Source organism: Spermophilus citellus (assembly GCF_964194105.1).
Source record: "Spermophilus citellus genome assembly, chromosome: 3".
NCBI lineage: Eukaryota > Metazoa > Chordata > Mammalia > Rodentia > Sciuridae > Spermophilus > Spermophilus citellus.
In genome coordinates this window covers 51,819,169-51,835,431 of record NC_138184.1, presented here as the reverse complement: position 1 = coordinate 51,835,431, position 16,263 = coordinate 51,819,169, and the positions used below count along the sequence as shown (strand labels likewise).

At 42.5% G+C, this 16,263-nt stretch overlaps 1 protein-coding gene across 3 annotated transcripts in view; it reads right to left on the bottom strand.

Moving 5' to 3' along the window:
• ABHD6 (abhydrolase domain containing 6, acylglycerol lipase) overlaps window positions 1-16,263 on the bottom strand; it is a 46,855-nt gene that overhangs the window by 16,505 nt on the left and 14,087 nt on the right. For all 3 annotated transcript variants that reach the window (XM_081284065.1, XM_081284067.1, XM_081284066.1), the window contains one exon: window positions 8,792-8,944. In XM_081284065.1, the coding sequence (XP_081140191.1) occupies window positions 8,792-8,910 (119 nt within the window). In that variant the 5' untranslated portion in view covers window positions 8,911-8,944. The remainder of the gene's footprint in view (window positions 1-8,791; window positions 8,945-16,263) is intronic.

Genomic DNA, 16,263 nt, shown 5'->3' with positions numbered 1-16,263 from the left:
CAAGTTCAAAGTCAGCCTCAGCAACTTAGCAAGATTCTGTCCTAAAATAAAAAATAAAAAGGGCTGGGAATGTGGCTCAGTGATTAAGAACCCCCGAGTTCAATCCCTGATACCAAAAAAAAAAAAAAAAAAAAAAAAAAAATCCCAACAAGATACACCTTTTGTAGCTCAGTGGTAGAGCACCTTCCTAGCATGTGCAAGGCCTTGGGTTTGATCCTTAGCACCACCAAAACAAAACAGTCCTCATGCCCTTTGACTTAGTGATTGTACTTCCAGAAATGAGAGAGATATTTTTTTAATATTTATTTTTTTTAGTTTTCGGTGGACACAACATCTTTGTTTGTATGTGGTGCTGAGGATTGAACCTGGGCCGCACGCATGCCAGGAGAGTGCGCTACCGCTTGAGCCACATCCCCAGCCCCGAAAAATAATTTTTTAACATGTTCAAACAGTGTTATTAAAATTAGAAAAGGAATGGGCTGGGGTTGTGGCTCATGGTAGAGCCCTTGCATGTGTGAGGCACTGGGTTTGATTCTCAGCACCACATATAAATAAATAAAATAAAGGTCCATTGACAACTAAAAAAAATGTAAAAAAAAAAATTAGAAAAAGAAGTTGGGGGCTGGGGATGTGGCTCAAGCGGTAGCGCGCTCGCCTGGCATGCGTGCGGCCCGGGTTCGATCCTCAGCACCACATACCAACAAAGATGTTGTGTCCGCCGAGAACTAAAAAATAAATATTAAAAATTCTCTCTCTCCTCTCTCCTCTCTCACTCTCTCTTAAAAAAAAAAAAAGAAAAGAAAAAGAAGTTGGACATGGTGGCACAGGAGACTAAGGAGGATTGCAAGTCGGAGGCCAGCCTCAGCAACTTAGTGAAGACCCTCTGCAACTTAGTGAGACCCTGCATTAAAAGAAAAAAAAATACAAAAAGTCTAGGGATGTTGCTCAGTGGTAAAGTGCTCTTGGGTTCAATCTCTAGCATGAAAAAATAAATAAATAAAATAAAGACAGTGGGGCGGGGAAAGGAAACAAAAAAGAAAATCAATAAAATCAGAATGTTAATCAATGTTAATCTTAGTGTCCATTAATAGAAAATGTATTACCTAAATCACTAAATAGCTACAGAATGTAGTGTTTTTGTTATTTAAAGAGGTTTAAAGAATATTCAATAATATGGAAAAATATCTATGACATTATTTCAAGTAAAAAGCAGGACCCACTGGGCACAACTGTAATCCTAGTAGCTCAGGAGGCTGAGGCAGGAGGATCAGGAGTTCAAAGACAGCTTGAGCAACCGTGAGGCACTAAATAACTCAGTGAGACCCGGTCTCTAAATAAAATGCAAAATAGGGCTGGGGATGTGGCTCAGTGGTCGAGTGCCCCTGAGTTCAATCCCCAGTACCAAAAACAAAAAACAAAAAAAACAGGACCCAATTTTTTATACTATGGATTCTGATTCTGATTCTGCTAAAACATTTTGAATTATACGCTGATAAGGTGGGGGGAGAGAGGCAGAAAGAACAACAGAGGAATTAAAGAAAATGATTCAAGGGATTATGGGTTCTTTTGTATTTTCTTTGTTACTTTTTAATAGTCTTCAAATTCTCTAGAACTCATACAGATCAAAGAGGATCTGGGAAGCCCTTCTGGACTAGGCGAGGCCTGAGCAAGCTACTGGATATTCAACAAGCATTCACTGAAGACCTTGGGAAAGGTGTAAAACCCAGAGGCCAGGGCGTGGCCAGCTAGGCCCACTGAACCCAGGGTGGAGAGAGCCAGGGCTGGCAAGTGAGGACCCCGTCACCAGGTGGAGCTCCCTGGAACTGGTAAACCTGACCTATGGCTCCAGAAACGGGGAGCAGAAGGAACAAATATTTTCATTAACTTAAAATGACACCCTCAATGAAAGAACGGCCAAAGGATTCTACAGCTAAAAAATGATGCAATGGCCCAGAAGGAAAACCCCGTGGCCCAATTTCTTTGGTTGAATGATAAGAGTAAATTCTGACTCACAAAGTTGGAGATTAGACTTAGCTGCCACTTGTTCAAAGCCAGCCTCAGCAATTTAGCCAGGCCCTAAGTGACTGAGTTGCTTAGGGCCTGGCTAAATTGCTGAGGCTGGCCTTGAACTTGCAATCTTCCTGCTTCAGCCTCCCAAGCCTCTGGGATCACAGGCATGTACCACCATGCCCAGCCATTTGTTTCCATCTTTTGACTCTTTTAAAGATTGCTGTTATGAACATTAGCGTATGAATATTGTTTGAGTCCTTACTTTCAGTGCTTTGTGGTATATACCTATGGAGTGGAATTGCTAGATTGTATGTTAATTCTGTTTTCTGTTCTGAGGAAACACTAAACTTATTCACAGTCACTATGCCATTTTACAGTCACACCAGCAATGCATAAAGGTTACAATTTCTGCATATCTTCACACGTTTATTTTTTAAATGTCATGTATATTTTTCCACAATAAAAAGAAAGAAACTCATACTCAATAGCACTTGTTCGGGCTGGCCTTGAATTTACCATCCTCTTGCCTCTGGCTTCTGAGTCACTGGGATTACCGACGTGCACCACCACAACCAGCTTGCGCCCCTCTGCTTTTAAGGGTTAATGTCATTAGATCAGGCCCATGTGGACATCCCCCTGTTTCAAAATCAGCTATATACAACATAACTGTATATAACATAACCACCATGGGAATGGTATGTCATCAGAATCACAGATCCTGGGGATTAGGGAGGGACATCTTTGAGAAACCAATTTAGTAATTCTGCCAACTAAAGGGGTCAAGATTAAGCTTTGTTTTCCCTGGATATCTAGTTAACACAATCCACTTACCCCATTGCTACCTTTGTCATACATCAAGAGATAGGGCTGGAGCCGGGCATCCAGGCCTGTAATCCCAGGCCTGTAATCCCGTGGTGGCTCAGGAGGCTGAGGCAAGAGGATCACAAGTTCAAAGCCAGCCTCAGCAACTTAGTGAGACCCTAAGCAACTCAGCGAGACCCTGTCTCTAAATAAAATATGAAAAAGGGCTGGGGATGGGGCTCAGTGGTTATGTCCCTGGGTTCTATCCCTGTTACCAAAGAGAGAGATAGAAATAGAGAGAGAGAGAGAGACAGACAGACAGACAGACAGACAGAGATAGACAGGACTGGAGCAGCTCAGTGGTGCAGCACTTGACTAGCATGTGTAAGGCCCTGGGTTTGATCCACCATGCAAAAAAAAAAAAAAATCAAAACCCTATATCTCTGTGCATCTATTGCTAGACTCTCTGGGTCTATCTGCTCCCCTCTATGCTAATTTCACACTGACTTGAATTATTATAATTTTATAAATAGTCTTGATAGCTAGTAATATAAATCCTCTAGCTTTGTTCTCCTTCAAAATCATCTTGCTTAATTAGCCCTTTGCTTTTTCTTGTAAACTTAAGAATAAGCTTATTAAAATCCATTAAAAAAAACAACCTATTGGGATTTCAAATGCATGTATATGAAATCCAAAGATCACTGTAGAGAAATCTGACATCTCTACAATAAGAAGTTTTCCATCCCACAAATATAGTCTGTTCTTCTATTCATTTAGGTCCTTTTTAATTTTTTTTAATTGTAGATGGACACAATGGTCTTTGTTTTATTTATTTATTTTTATGTGGTACTGAAGATCCAATTCAGTGTCTCTCACGTGCTAGGCAAGGCTCTGCCACTGAGCTACGGCCCCAGCCCTCACTTAGGTCTTTTTAACTTTCTCTCATGAATACACTGTAGTTTTCTGTGTAGAATTCTTCCATATTGTTCTCTAGACTTAGCCTCAGTATTTTATAATTGTTGATACTATGGTAAATGGTCTCATGACACTCTCATTCTCTGTTTGTTGCTGGCCTAAGGGAATTACAACTGATTTGGGGTTACTTATCTTGTATTCATCCAAATTTACCTATTAATTCCAATAAATTGTCTACAGATTTTTTTTAGACTTTTTATGCATACCAGCCTGCCACCTGCAAACAGTGTCAGTTTTATTTCTTCATTTCTGACCCTTATCCATTCTTCTCTCTTGTATGTATACAAGCAAACTATTTGCTAAGATTTCTTATCTGTATTGCACTAACAAGTTTCTTTGGAAAAGCAAAAAACTTAAAAAAGAATCTCAAGTCTTTTTCACTCTGGGAAGCCCTGATATTTTCATTATGCAATGAAAGTCAGAACAGCCTCTGACGGAGCAGAAGCTGCTCATCCACCGTAGCTACAGAACCCCCAGTTGTGCTTCTCTGTCAACTCACGGCAAAGCATCTGGCACCTTCTGCAGGAGCAACTACAGTTCATGGTTCCTGACACTATGGAAATGAGGTGGCCTTGCACCAGGGACAATTTAATCCAAAGAGAGCTGATCTTAAAACTGACTTGTAGACTACCAGGGACACCTCTCCCTGTACTCCAAGATCCCAGAGGGAGTCAGGGGCTCGTGCTGAGATGAGCTCACCAAGCCCTTGTACTGGGACAGACAAGAGGGCAGGGTAGGGGAGTGGAGGGTGTGTTCGGGTGTGGAGCTACCTCTGCTGCCTGCTGTTCCTGTTTGTCTGGCAATCTTGAAACTTCACCTGACTCACCCAGGTCTGCCAGTTTATTATGGGAGGGTGAGCAGAGGAAGGCCTTTGGGGTAGCTGTGATTAAGGGATATAAGGGTAAAGTTGTTCATTCTCTGTCAACCACTGCATAAATGTCACCTGTTGTGAGTTTCTTTGGTGGAAACAGGCTGTGCTTTTTGGTACAGCAGAGGAAGCCACACATAGGACTTCTGACAGCTCTCTGCCATGGCATCTTATTTATTTATTTATTTATTTATTTATTTATTTTTTAGTTTTTCCTCGGACACAACATCTTTGTTGGTATGTGGTGCTGAGGATCGAACCCGGGCCACACGCATGCGAGGCGAGCGCGCTACCGCTTGAGCCACATCCCCAGCCCTCTGCCATGGCATCTTGGGAGCTATTACTGTCATCATAATCTCCATGTCACAATGCCATCTGGCATGATCTGAAAGGTTTTCCAGGATTTTTTTTCCCCATCCCTTTTCAACCCAGCTGGGCCTTCTCGGCCCTGCGTGTTTGAGTTCACAAGATAACAAGCATTGTGTTTGTCTCTGGGCCAATGCTCTGAGCTGGGTGACCAGAACGGGCAGGCTTTAAGATCACATGCATTGAGCCAGGTATATGCCTATAATACCAGTGACTTGGGAGGCTGAGGCAGGAGGATTGGGAGTTTGAGGCCAGTCTGACTCAAAATAAAACATAAAAAGGACTGAAGATGCAGCTTAGTGGTGGATTGCCCCTGGGCTCAATAAATATAACTTTTTGCTATGCAGTATGATTCATTTTTTTAAAATATTTATTTATTTTTCTAGTTTTCAGCGGACACAACATCTTTGTATGTGGTGCTGAGGATTGAACCCGGGCCGCACGAATGCCAGGCAAGCGCGCTACCACTTGAGCCACATCCCCAGCCCCATGATTCATTTTTTTTAAAGATAGAGATAGATAGACAGAGAGAGAGAGAGAGAGAATTTTAATATTTATTTGTTAGTTTTCAGCGGACACAACATCTTTGTTTGTATGTGGTGCTAAGGATCGAACCCAGGCCGCACGCATGCCACACATGCTTGAGCCACATCCCCAGCCCTTCAGTATGATTCATAATAGACAAAACATGGCAACATCCAAAGTGTCCATCAAGGGCTGGGGATGTGGCTCAAGTGGTAGCGCGCTTGCCTGGCATGTGTGCGGCCGGGGTTCGATCCTCAGCACCACATACAAAAACAAAGATGTTGTGTCTGCCCAGAACTAAAAAATAAATATTAAAATTCTCATTCTCTCTCTCTCTCTCTTTAAAAAATAAAATAAAATAAAAGGAGTAACCTTGGCCCTGCAAAAAAACAAAACAAAACAAAAACAAAAAAACAAAGTGTCCATCAACAACAGTTGGATGGATAATAAAATGTGGTAGAATCATATTGTCTTAGGCTGTTTTCTGTTTTTATAACAAAATACCTGACATTGGATAATTTTTAAAGGTAAGAGGTTTGTGGCTTTTGTGTGTGTGTGTGTGTGTTTCATGATTCTGGAGGTTGGCAAGTCCAAGAATATGGTGCTGACCTCTGCTCAGCTGCTGGTGAGGGCTTTGTCTGCTTCAACTTAGCAAAAAGCAGAAGGGCAAATGGGCATGCGCAGAAAAGACAAAACATGCGGATCTGCCTTACTTTACAACAACCCACTGTCATGGGATAGCTGATCCAGCTCTGCTAGAACTGCACTAATCCCTCTTAATGACCTAATCACCTCTTAAAGGCTCCACTACCTCTCAGTGCTGTTATGGTGGGAATCAAACCTCAACATGAATTGTGGGAGACAGAAACCACTGCACAGACATTATTCAGCTATAACAGGAATGAACAAACCTTAAAAATACATGCTAAGTGAAAGAAAGAAAGGCCATATAGTGTATGTCCACAACAGGCAAATCCCAAAGAGACAAAAATTAGTGATTGCCAGGAGATGGGGAAAGAAAGCAACTGAGCGTGACTGCTAACAGAATGGGGGTTCCTTTGGGGAGGTGGAAGAGTTCTAGAATTAGATAGTGGCAACAACTGTACAACAACAAAACCACTGAACTATTTACTTCAACATGGTGAATTTTATATTATGCCAATTTGAATTCAACATAAAGATGAAATATTTCCCATGAGTTTATTTTTCCTCTTTAAAAATCAAAATTACTCTGACAGCCTTCTCCTTGAGAGCCTGGGGAGCCTGGGAGTTGAGAGACCAAGGCAGGATGGAGACTGGCCTCCCGAGATGGGTGGAATTAGCCTTTTATAATCACACCTCTGTGTGCAGCCATATCCATGGTTACAATCTACATCAGTGAGCTGTATTCTCAGCTCCAATTAGATTTAACAAAAAAAATGGCATTTGTGTGTGGAAGCCCATGGTGCCTTGGAAGGGCCATGAGATGGGGGCACATCCCTGGCCTCCCCATCTGGGGACCACCCAGAATTCCTGCTACCCGTGCTGTAAGGGTACTGCCATTTAAGTAGCTAAAGGCTACTGTATACCCCGTATACAGATTGCTGTATCACATCAGTTACACTTCCATTGATTTACATATTGCCATTCTAGTGACTGATGTATTCTGCTGTTTATCCTATTCTCTACTATCCCCCTCCCCCTCCCCTCCCCTTTTCTCTCTCTACCCCCTCCACTGTAAATCATTTCTTCCACTTGTATTATTCTTCTCTTACCCCTCCTTTCCTCTTATATGTAATTTTGTATAACCCTGAGGAACACCTTCCATTTCCATGCGATTTCCCTTCTCACTCCCTTTCCCTCCCACCTCTCATCCCTGTTTAATGTTAATCTTCTTCTCAAGCTCTTCGTCCCTACCCTGTCCTTGGTTACTCCCCTTATATAGGTTGCTTCCTTTTCAAGTGCTAACCTGATTCCCCCCAAGGACAAAGGCTCTGTGCAGGGCAGGCCCACCTTTCTGGCCTCTTATTCCAGGTACCAAAGAGAAAGGAGGCTCAGAGCCTTTGGCCCACAACAGTATCAGGGATAGAACTTAACAAGGTTCTCTAATGTCACTGTGTTTATTTTTTTATACTAACTTTCCACTTATGGTACTTAGGGCAAGCTTGCAATTTACAGTGGTGATATATATATATCAATTTTTGTTTTGGACCAGGGATTGAACCCAGGAGCACTCTACCACTGAGCTATGTCCTCAGTCCTTTTTCTTTTCTTCTCTTTTTTTGGTACAGGGGATGGAACCCAGGGGTGCTTAGTCACTGAGCCATATACCCAGCCCTTTTTATGTTTTATTTGGAGACAGGGTCTTGCTACGTTGCTGATTCTGGCCTTGAACTTTGTGATCCTCCTGCCTCAGCCTCCCGAGGCACCGGGATTACAGACTTGTGCCACCATGTCTGGCACATCACTTTTTAAATGAATAAATTTGAGGTTAAAAAAAAAAGATGACTTACTCTAAAGAAAATACAAAAGAAAAGAACAGGTGGTGTGCAGATACAGCAAGAAACAAGGTGGAACAAAAGTGACAGACATTTTTGAAACTTTTTTTCTGTCACTTTATAATTTAGAGCAACTCTAAGGCATTCTGCCCTACACATGCTTCTCATTGTCACTGGTCCTGGAGTTTCTAATACTGTTTTTTTTTTTTTTTTTTTTAAGTACCAGGGATTGAACTGACTGAGCCACATCGCCAGGACTTTTTTCTTTTTTTTTTTTTAATTTAGAGACAGGGTCTCATTGAGTTGCTTAATGCCTCACTAAAAGTTACTGAGGCTGGCTTTGAACTCACGATCCTCCTGTCTCGGCCTCCCAAGTCGCTGGGATTACAGGCATGCACCACCGCGCCTGGCTGTAGTTCACTTTTCAGTGACACTGCTGCTCCTGCCAGGACACTGCTAGGTCAGAATCCAGAGATGAGAAAACACCAAAGGAGCCCCACAGACATGTATAGTCCTTGCTCATAGCCAGCCAGAGGCTCTGGGGTTGTGATGACCTCAAGAGCAAAGTGTTACCAGAAATCTACAAGAATTTAACCTGATGAAAAGCAACTAGCAACTCTTCCCAACCCTCCCAGAATTCAGGAGGGTGCATGTCTTTCAACTTTTCTTCATGCTTGAAATATTCCAGGATCAGATGGTGAACAATGGGACAGGCAGAGGAGATAACATCATGGTACTCTTGAGAACATCAATTACATAACCAACTTACCAATAATAGATTCTTATCAGTGCTGAAGGCCACAGGAGAAAGGAGGCTACAAATGCCAAGATGGGGATGGCCAGCGTCCCGCCTGCGATCACAAACATGTTCACCACGTCCAGGTCCATCCTGTTCTTCAAGGTCAGCCAACACCTGCAGGGGCTGGAGAGAGCAATGGTTTTGAAACCTTCTCCGGAGAAGAAAAGTGAAAGATCCACAAGAAAGGAACAGATCAGGAGGAAGCAAAGCAGACAAATGCTTCAGACAGACAAGATAACCAAAGGTAACAAGGAATCCTTCAGAGGGTCTTATGTATTTTTTTTCTTTTTTTAGGTGCTGGGGATTGAACCCAGGGCTTTGTGCATGCAAGGCAAGCACTCTACCAACTGTAGATCCCCAGGCAGGTCTTGCATTTTTAGAAAAGGAAAATCCAAACTATAAGGCACCTTGTGGGATAACTGGGAAAATCTGAGTAAGGACTAAGTATTAGATAATATTATTATTATTTTTTTCATTTTATTTTTTATATTTTTTTATTGTTGGTCGTTCAAAACATTACATAGTTCTTAATATATCATATTTCACAATTTGATCAAGTGGGTTATGAACTCCCATTTTTACCCCGTATACAGATTGCAGAATCACATCAGTTACACTTCCATTGATTTACATATTGCCATACTAGTGTCTGATGTATTCTGCTGTCTATCCTATTCTCTACTATCCCCCCCTCCCCTCCCCTCCCCTCCCCTTTTCTCTCTCTACCCCCTCTACTGTAAGATAATATTACTCTATCACTGCTACAATTCTGTCTATGGTACCAGGCATTGAACCCAGGGGTGTGCTACCACTGAACTACATTCCTAGACTTTTTATTTTGAGACAGGGTCTTGCTAAGTTGCTAAGGCTGGCCTTGAACTTTCAATCTTGCCTCACACTCCCAAGTCACTGGGAATACAGGTGTGCGCCATTGCATACGGCTAATGCTATATTTCTTGAGTATGATAAAGAAACTGTGGGGTTGGGGTTATAGCTCAGTGGTAGAGCACTTGCCTCACAAATATGAGGCACTGGATTCAATCCTTAGCACCACATGAAAAATAAGGTATTATGTCCACCTACAATTAAAAAATAAAATATTTTTAAAAAAGAAGCTATGGCTATATATGTGTGTAGTAGAATGATCTCATTCTTAAGATGTGCCTGCTGAAGTTTTAATTGGCATATGATGGTATCTTCTCCTCACTTTTAAAAGTTCAGAAGAAAAAAGGTAATGTAAATATAAATGGAGAGGGAGGGAAAAAAATAAAGCAAATACAGGGAATGTTAACCACTAGGGAATCCAGGTGGATGATATGGTATGACTCCTTCTACTCTCAACACACTTGAAATTTTAAAAAATAAAAATGAGTTGGGCATGGTAGTGCATGCCTATAATCCCAACAGCTCAGGAGGCTGTGGTAGGAGGATCACAAGTTCAAAGCCACCCTCAGCAACTCAGTGTGGTCCTAAGCAAATCAGTGAGAGCCTGTCTTTAAATAAAATATAAAAAGGGATGTGGCTCAGTGGTTAGGCACCTCTGGGTTTCAATCCCTGGTACCAAAATAATAATAATTTTAATAATAAAAAATAAAAAGCACACAGAACCTTAATAAATGGAATAGACATATAAACATGTATGTTTGTACACACAAAATATCACTGGATGGGTATAAAAGAAACTGGCAATGGTGGTTACATTTAAGGGGGGGGAATATGCAGCTGCATGTCAGGGATAGATATGAGATTTATTTTTTGCTTTTTAAATCTTTTGAATTATCATATAAATATATAACCTATTAAAAAACAAATAATACACCATAAGAAGTTGGGGGAGCAGGGTGCAGTGGTGTACGCCTATAACCCAATGGCTTGGGAGGCTGAGGCAGGAGGAGCATGAGTTCAAAGCCAGCCTCAGCAATTTAGCAAGGCTCTAAGCAACTCAGTGAGACCCTGTCTCTAAATAAAATACAAAATAGGGCTGGGGATGGGGCTCAGTGGTTAAGTGCCCCTGGGTTCATTCCCTGGTACCAAAAAAAAAAAAAAAAAAGACCTTAACCGGGCGCAAATGAAGGCTACCATGTAAGGTCGTCAGGGCAAGGACAGTGTCCCCAGCACCGAGACTAAGGCCTGACATGTAACAGGCCCTTTTGAAATTGGGGTTCAAAAAGTCTCAATCTAGTCCTGTCTCATGAACTCACAACATGGTTCATTCTGGCATAGAATGAAAACTACTGCAAGTCCCATTACCTCCCTGACACAGATCACAACTCCTGCAAGGACCTGCAAGCCAGGTGTGATGCTCTGCCATGATACCCAGCTACCTGTGTTAAATCAGAAAGTCCTTAAAAAATGCTGAGGGCCATTGGGAATTCTGACCCCAGAGCTGCCAGAAGTTAATCACACCATGGAACTTTGGACCAGGAATTAGAGCATTTTCTGCGAAAGTCATACATATTCCCCAGAACACACTGCTCCAAGAAAAAGCATTAAGACCCACCAAATCATGGCCTTCCTATGTTTCCTGTAAAGAGATTTATCCCATACACCTCTGTCAAGTGATATTTATTTCAATTTTATAATGAACTCACTGACCTCACAACCATCGAGCACAAGGGCTGGCAAACGTGTCCCATAAAGGGCCACATGATGCCTGTGTTCGTGCTGTGGGCCATGGAGTCTCTGCCACAACTACTCAGCCTGCCATCAGAGTGAGAGAGCAGTAGTGAACAATGTGTGATCAGTGGGTGTGACTGCGTTCCAACAAAACTTTATTTATACAATTAGGCTGTAGACTGCATTAGGCTTGCAGGCTGTATTTGCCAATCCTTGATAGATCACACCAACCCTGTCAGAGAGGCCAGGTGGTGTTTTTTTTTTTTATTTTTTTAATTTTTATTTTTTAGTTCTCGGCGGACACAACATCTTTGTTGGTATGTGGTGCTGAGGATCGAACCCGGGCCGCACGCATGCCAGGCGAGCGCGCTACGGCTTGAGCCACATCCCCAGCCCGAGGTGGTGTTTTATCACATTTTATAGGCTAGGGAAATTGAGACTCTATAAGGTTAAGTAACCTTCCTGAGGTCATCCAGTTGTAGATTACAAAACAGGTTTTGAACTTGGGCACATTGCCTTTGCAGGGAGGTCTATTTAATTTTTTTTTTTTTTTCAAATGGCCTTTCTGCCATCTTTGTAATCACTTTGCTCATAAGAACACATACTCACTGGGCATGGTGGCACATGCCTGTAATCCCAGTGGCTGGGGAGGCTGAGGCAGGAGGATCAAGAGTTCAAGGCCAGCCTCAGCAACTTAGTGAGGCCCTAAGCAACTTAGTGAGACCCTGTCTCTAAATAAAATACAAAGTAAGGGAGATGTGGCTCTGTGGCTAAGCTCCCCTGGGTTCAATCCCCAGTACAAAAAAAAAAAAGGGAACTCACACTCATCACTCCCAATTTCTCCTGAAGATTTGAACTCTATTTTTCAAACAGGTTTGGTCCCACAAGCCTCTCTCATGTCTCTCTTTCATAAACACGAAATTTGTCTTTAACTTTTTAAATCTTTTGTATTATATTGGTATATAACCTATTAAAAAATAAATAATATACAGCAAGAAGCAGGGGAAAACAAGCCCATAAGGTAGTATCCTAATGTCTTCCTGAAGATCCAAGAGACCCAGGTGACAGATGCATGGGTGGATGGGTTAAATGGTCCTTTTCCATCTCACGCACATTCTATCTGGGTCATGATGACAACTGCCTCCTTCCCAGGGCGCAGCGCCGACTCTGCTTCTCATTCAGCTACCTCTGGGCTTCTTACTATTTGCAATTTTCCCAGCATGCTTAAATTGTTGGCCTATTTCTTCTGGAGGCAGAGTTCCATGAGGGTGGGGACAATCATCCCTGCCCTTTCTCAGGGCCAGCCATGGCACAGGACACAAAAACTACAAATGGATTAATGGAAAGTAATTACAAAATGGGCTCCATCCTGTTTAATTTGTTTTAGGAACAACCATTCCCAGTGATACTGCGAGACCTGATGGTTATTTTGTTTTTGTTTTTTTGATACCAGGGATTGAACCCAGGGGTACCAATCCACTGAATAACCACTGATCCATACCCCCAGCCCCTTTTTACATTTTATTCAGAGACAGGGTCTGGCTGAGTTGCTTATAACCTCACTAAGTTGCAAAGGCTGGCTTTGAACTTGTGATCCTCCTGCCTCAGCCTCCCAAGCCGCTGAGATGACAAGCATGGGCCACCATGCTGGCCCGGCTCTGATGTTTTATTGCTTTCAATAATCACAAAATTGCCAGAGGAGTCACCTGGTAAATTCTGGGTACAAGAGCTGGGAGCATGGCTGGGTAGTAGAGCACTTATTAGCCTATGCAAAGGTCTGGGTTCAGACCTCAGCACTGCGAACAGAATAAAAGAACTGCTGGGCATAATCTGAGGCTCTAAGAGGCCTTGCCATCAAGGGGTAAGCAAATTCATCACGGAGAGAAAGGGATTTGTACAAATCTGAACATCATGGATCTCATGTGAGCTGATGAATGTGGGAAGTGTCAGCTTTGCCAAGACTCTTCCACATCTCAGAGAGTCTTTAAAAAAATGCTGAGGGCCATTGCGAATTCTGACCGCAGAGCTGTAGGATGTTAATACACCACTTACCTTTGGACCAGGAATTAGAGTACTTTAGTCCAAAGCCATATATATATGGACTGAATGACTAAACTGAAGGTAAGATTGGGAAAAGAGAAACCTCCCTGCTTGACAGGTGCCTGCTGTGGATGTCACCCTCAGTTCCAAGGGAAGGTCTACCAGGCTCCTTTTCATTCAATAGCAAAATAAAGTCTTGGGTAGCGCATGATCCCTTTAGTAAAGTTTGGGTTTATTACAGAGAACTGCACACTTTGCCTGATGAGGTCAAATAAAGCCAGGTCCTCACTGAAGAGACCGAAAAGTGCTTCCTGATGGCACTGTTTTCATACAGATAAGGAGCAGGAGATCATGCCTATCTCTGCGACATCCTCCATTTGACAAAGAATTGGACCCAGCATTCCTTTAAAAGAGCAGCTCCTCTGCCCGTGGGTATTATTAATAGAGCACTTTATTCTATTAATAAATGACAGTGACCCCCAGGGAAGGCTGAAGACAGAAAGGAACCTGATTCCCTGGGATCCAGGAACCACCAATGTCAGAAAAATCAGAAAACCAACTATCGCATGTAACACAGAGTTTACCAAACTAGGGATCTACATAACTGATGGCTTGTGAGATGATTTTAGGGAGTGGGAGAACATTAAGTAATGCTTCAGGGGTACGCTGCATCAGCTCACACTGACATACATTCTAAGACAGCCACCTCTTTTTTATTTTATTTCATTTTATTTTTTGATTCGAGGGATTGAACCCAGTGGCACTTAACCCCTGAGCCACATCCCTAGATCTTTTGATTTTTAGATAAGGGTCTTGTTCAATTGCTTAGGACCTTGCTAAATTGCTGAGGCCAGCTTTGAACTTGCAATCCTCCTGCCTCAGCCTCCTGAGCTGCTGGGATGACAGGTGCTTTTCAGTTCAGGTCCTATTTAGGTCAAAGACTAACTCTCAGGATGAGGGTGTTATACAGCAATCTGACCCTACAGCCTCTTGGAGGTATTCAGCTAGTTGATAACATTGTTCCCTTTTATTTATTTTTATGGATACTTTCAAGTTATGGTAGGGATGCAAATCAACATTAAGGAGAAATTTAAGCCAGGCACAGTGGCACAGTCCTGTAATCCCAGCATCTTGGGAGGCTGAGGCAGAAGGATCATGAGTTCAAAGCCAGCCTCAGTAACTTAGCAAGGCCCTACACAACTTAGCAAGGCCCTGTCTCAAAATAAAATAATAAAAAGGGCTGGGGATGTGGCTCAGCAGTTAAGTGGCCCTGGATTCAATTCCCAGCACCCCAAAAAAGGAAAAGAAGAACAACAACAAGAAGAAATTTAAGTAAAAAGAAAAGAAAGAAAAATGCTAACTAGGTAACACATGGATCTAGGGGAACCATGACCTGGTGTATACAAGGCTGCAGTGGAGGGGCAGGTGCACAAGGCCCACTGGGCTGGGGGTTGTTCCAGCCAGCTGTCCCCTACCCGGCTCTTCCACACATCCACTGCAAGACCTTGTTTTCCTCATTTACAAAATGAGACCATTCAACCAGATCACCCCTTCTGTTCTTTCCTACTCTTAAAACATTTCTGAAATTATGCCAGACAATTAAAGAGTAGAACTTGGCTTATCCTCTCCAGCATCTTGTCCCCTATATTTTTCGCAGAAGCTAAAACAGTACCTAGCAGACATTTGGTGCTTAAATAATGTTCATGCCTGATTTCATAAACTGAAAAAGAAAAACACTCTTTTTTTCCGTGGCTATTGTGTAAGGTGAGGCACCCCAGGGCCCCGCAGCACCGTGTGAAGTGAGGTAATGTCAAGCTGGCCATCGTGGGAGGGAAACACGCTGTCACATCCCATGCCAGAGCCTGCCACTCAACCTCCTCTGCCACCTGTTAACATCCAAGCTGTGCATCTGGGGCCTGTAGCTCTGAACACAGGGCCAAAGATTAATTGGACAAGAGATGTTAGTGGATCCTGATAAAACACAGCATGAGAGAAATGGAGTGATTCTGGGGTTAGAAGTCAGGCATGGCATTTCACCGTTCTCTTTCAATGCTCTCAATGAAAACCGGGGATCCTGAGCTACAATCCCTTAATCTTCAGGGTGTAAAGCAAAACCCAAGAATAAACAGAATGTAGAGCGCTTTCTAGAATCTTGCCCTTCTCTATATGTCTCTGTATAGTCCATCAGATTTGACAAACTGAAGTTTTGCTCCCTCCAAAATAGCAATGGTTGTCATGACAACAACAAAAACAATAACCGTGACCATCACCAGAGACCTAAGAGCAACCACCTCCATCTACTGAGGACTCTGTGCTAGGTCCCAGGAAGAGGTTCACATAATCTTCCCCTTTTAAAGATGGGAAAACTGAGACTTAAAGAAGTTAACAAATGTCCCTAGTCTCCCAGTTGGTAAATGCTATGACCTGAATTTTAACCCTCTCCTGTGGATGTCCCCAGTTCACGCTATTTTTGCCTTTGCAAAGCTTGCTGTAGCAGATATTCATTGTGCTTCAGTTATGCACAAGGCACAGAGTTCAATGTCCTCATGGGCAATATCCACATTTCTTTAGAACTGTTGCAACAGCAATGAACATGTTAATAACTTTACAATTTACCATTCAGCTTACTCCCTGTTCTTGCTGGTATGTTTTAAAAACTATTGGGTGCTGCTTATAATTTTTTTTCTTTAATTGTGCAATATAAAAAAAAATCTCCCCACAATGTTTTCCACTAGAAAAACAGTATGTTCTTGAAATAAGTTTAAGTCCCCAACTGTTAAACAGAA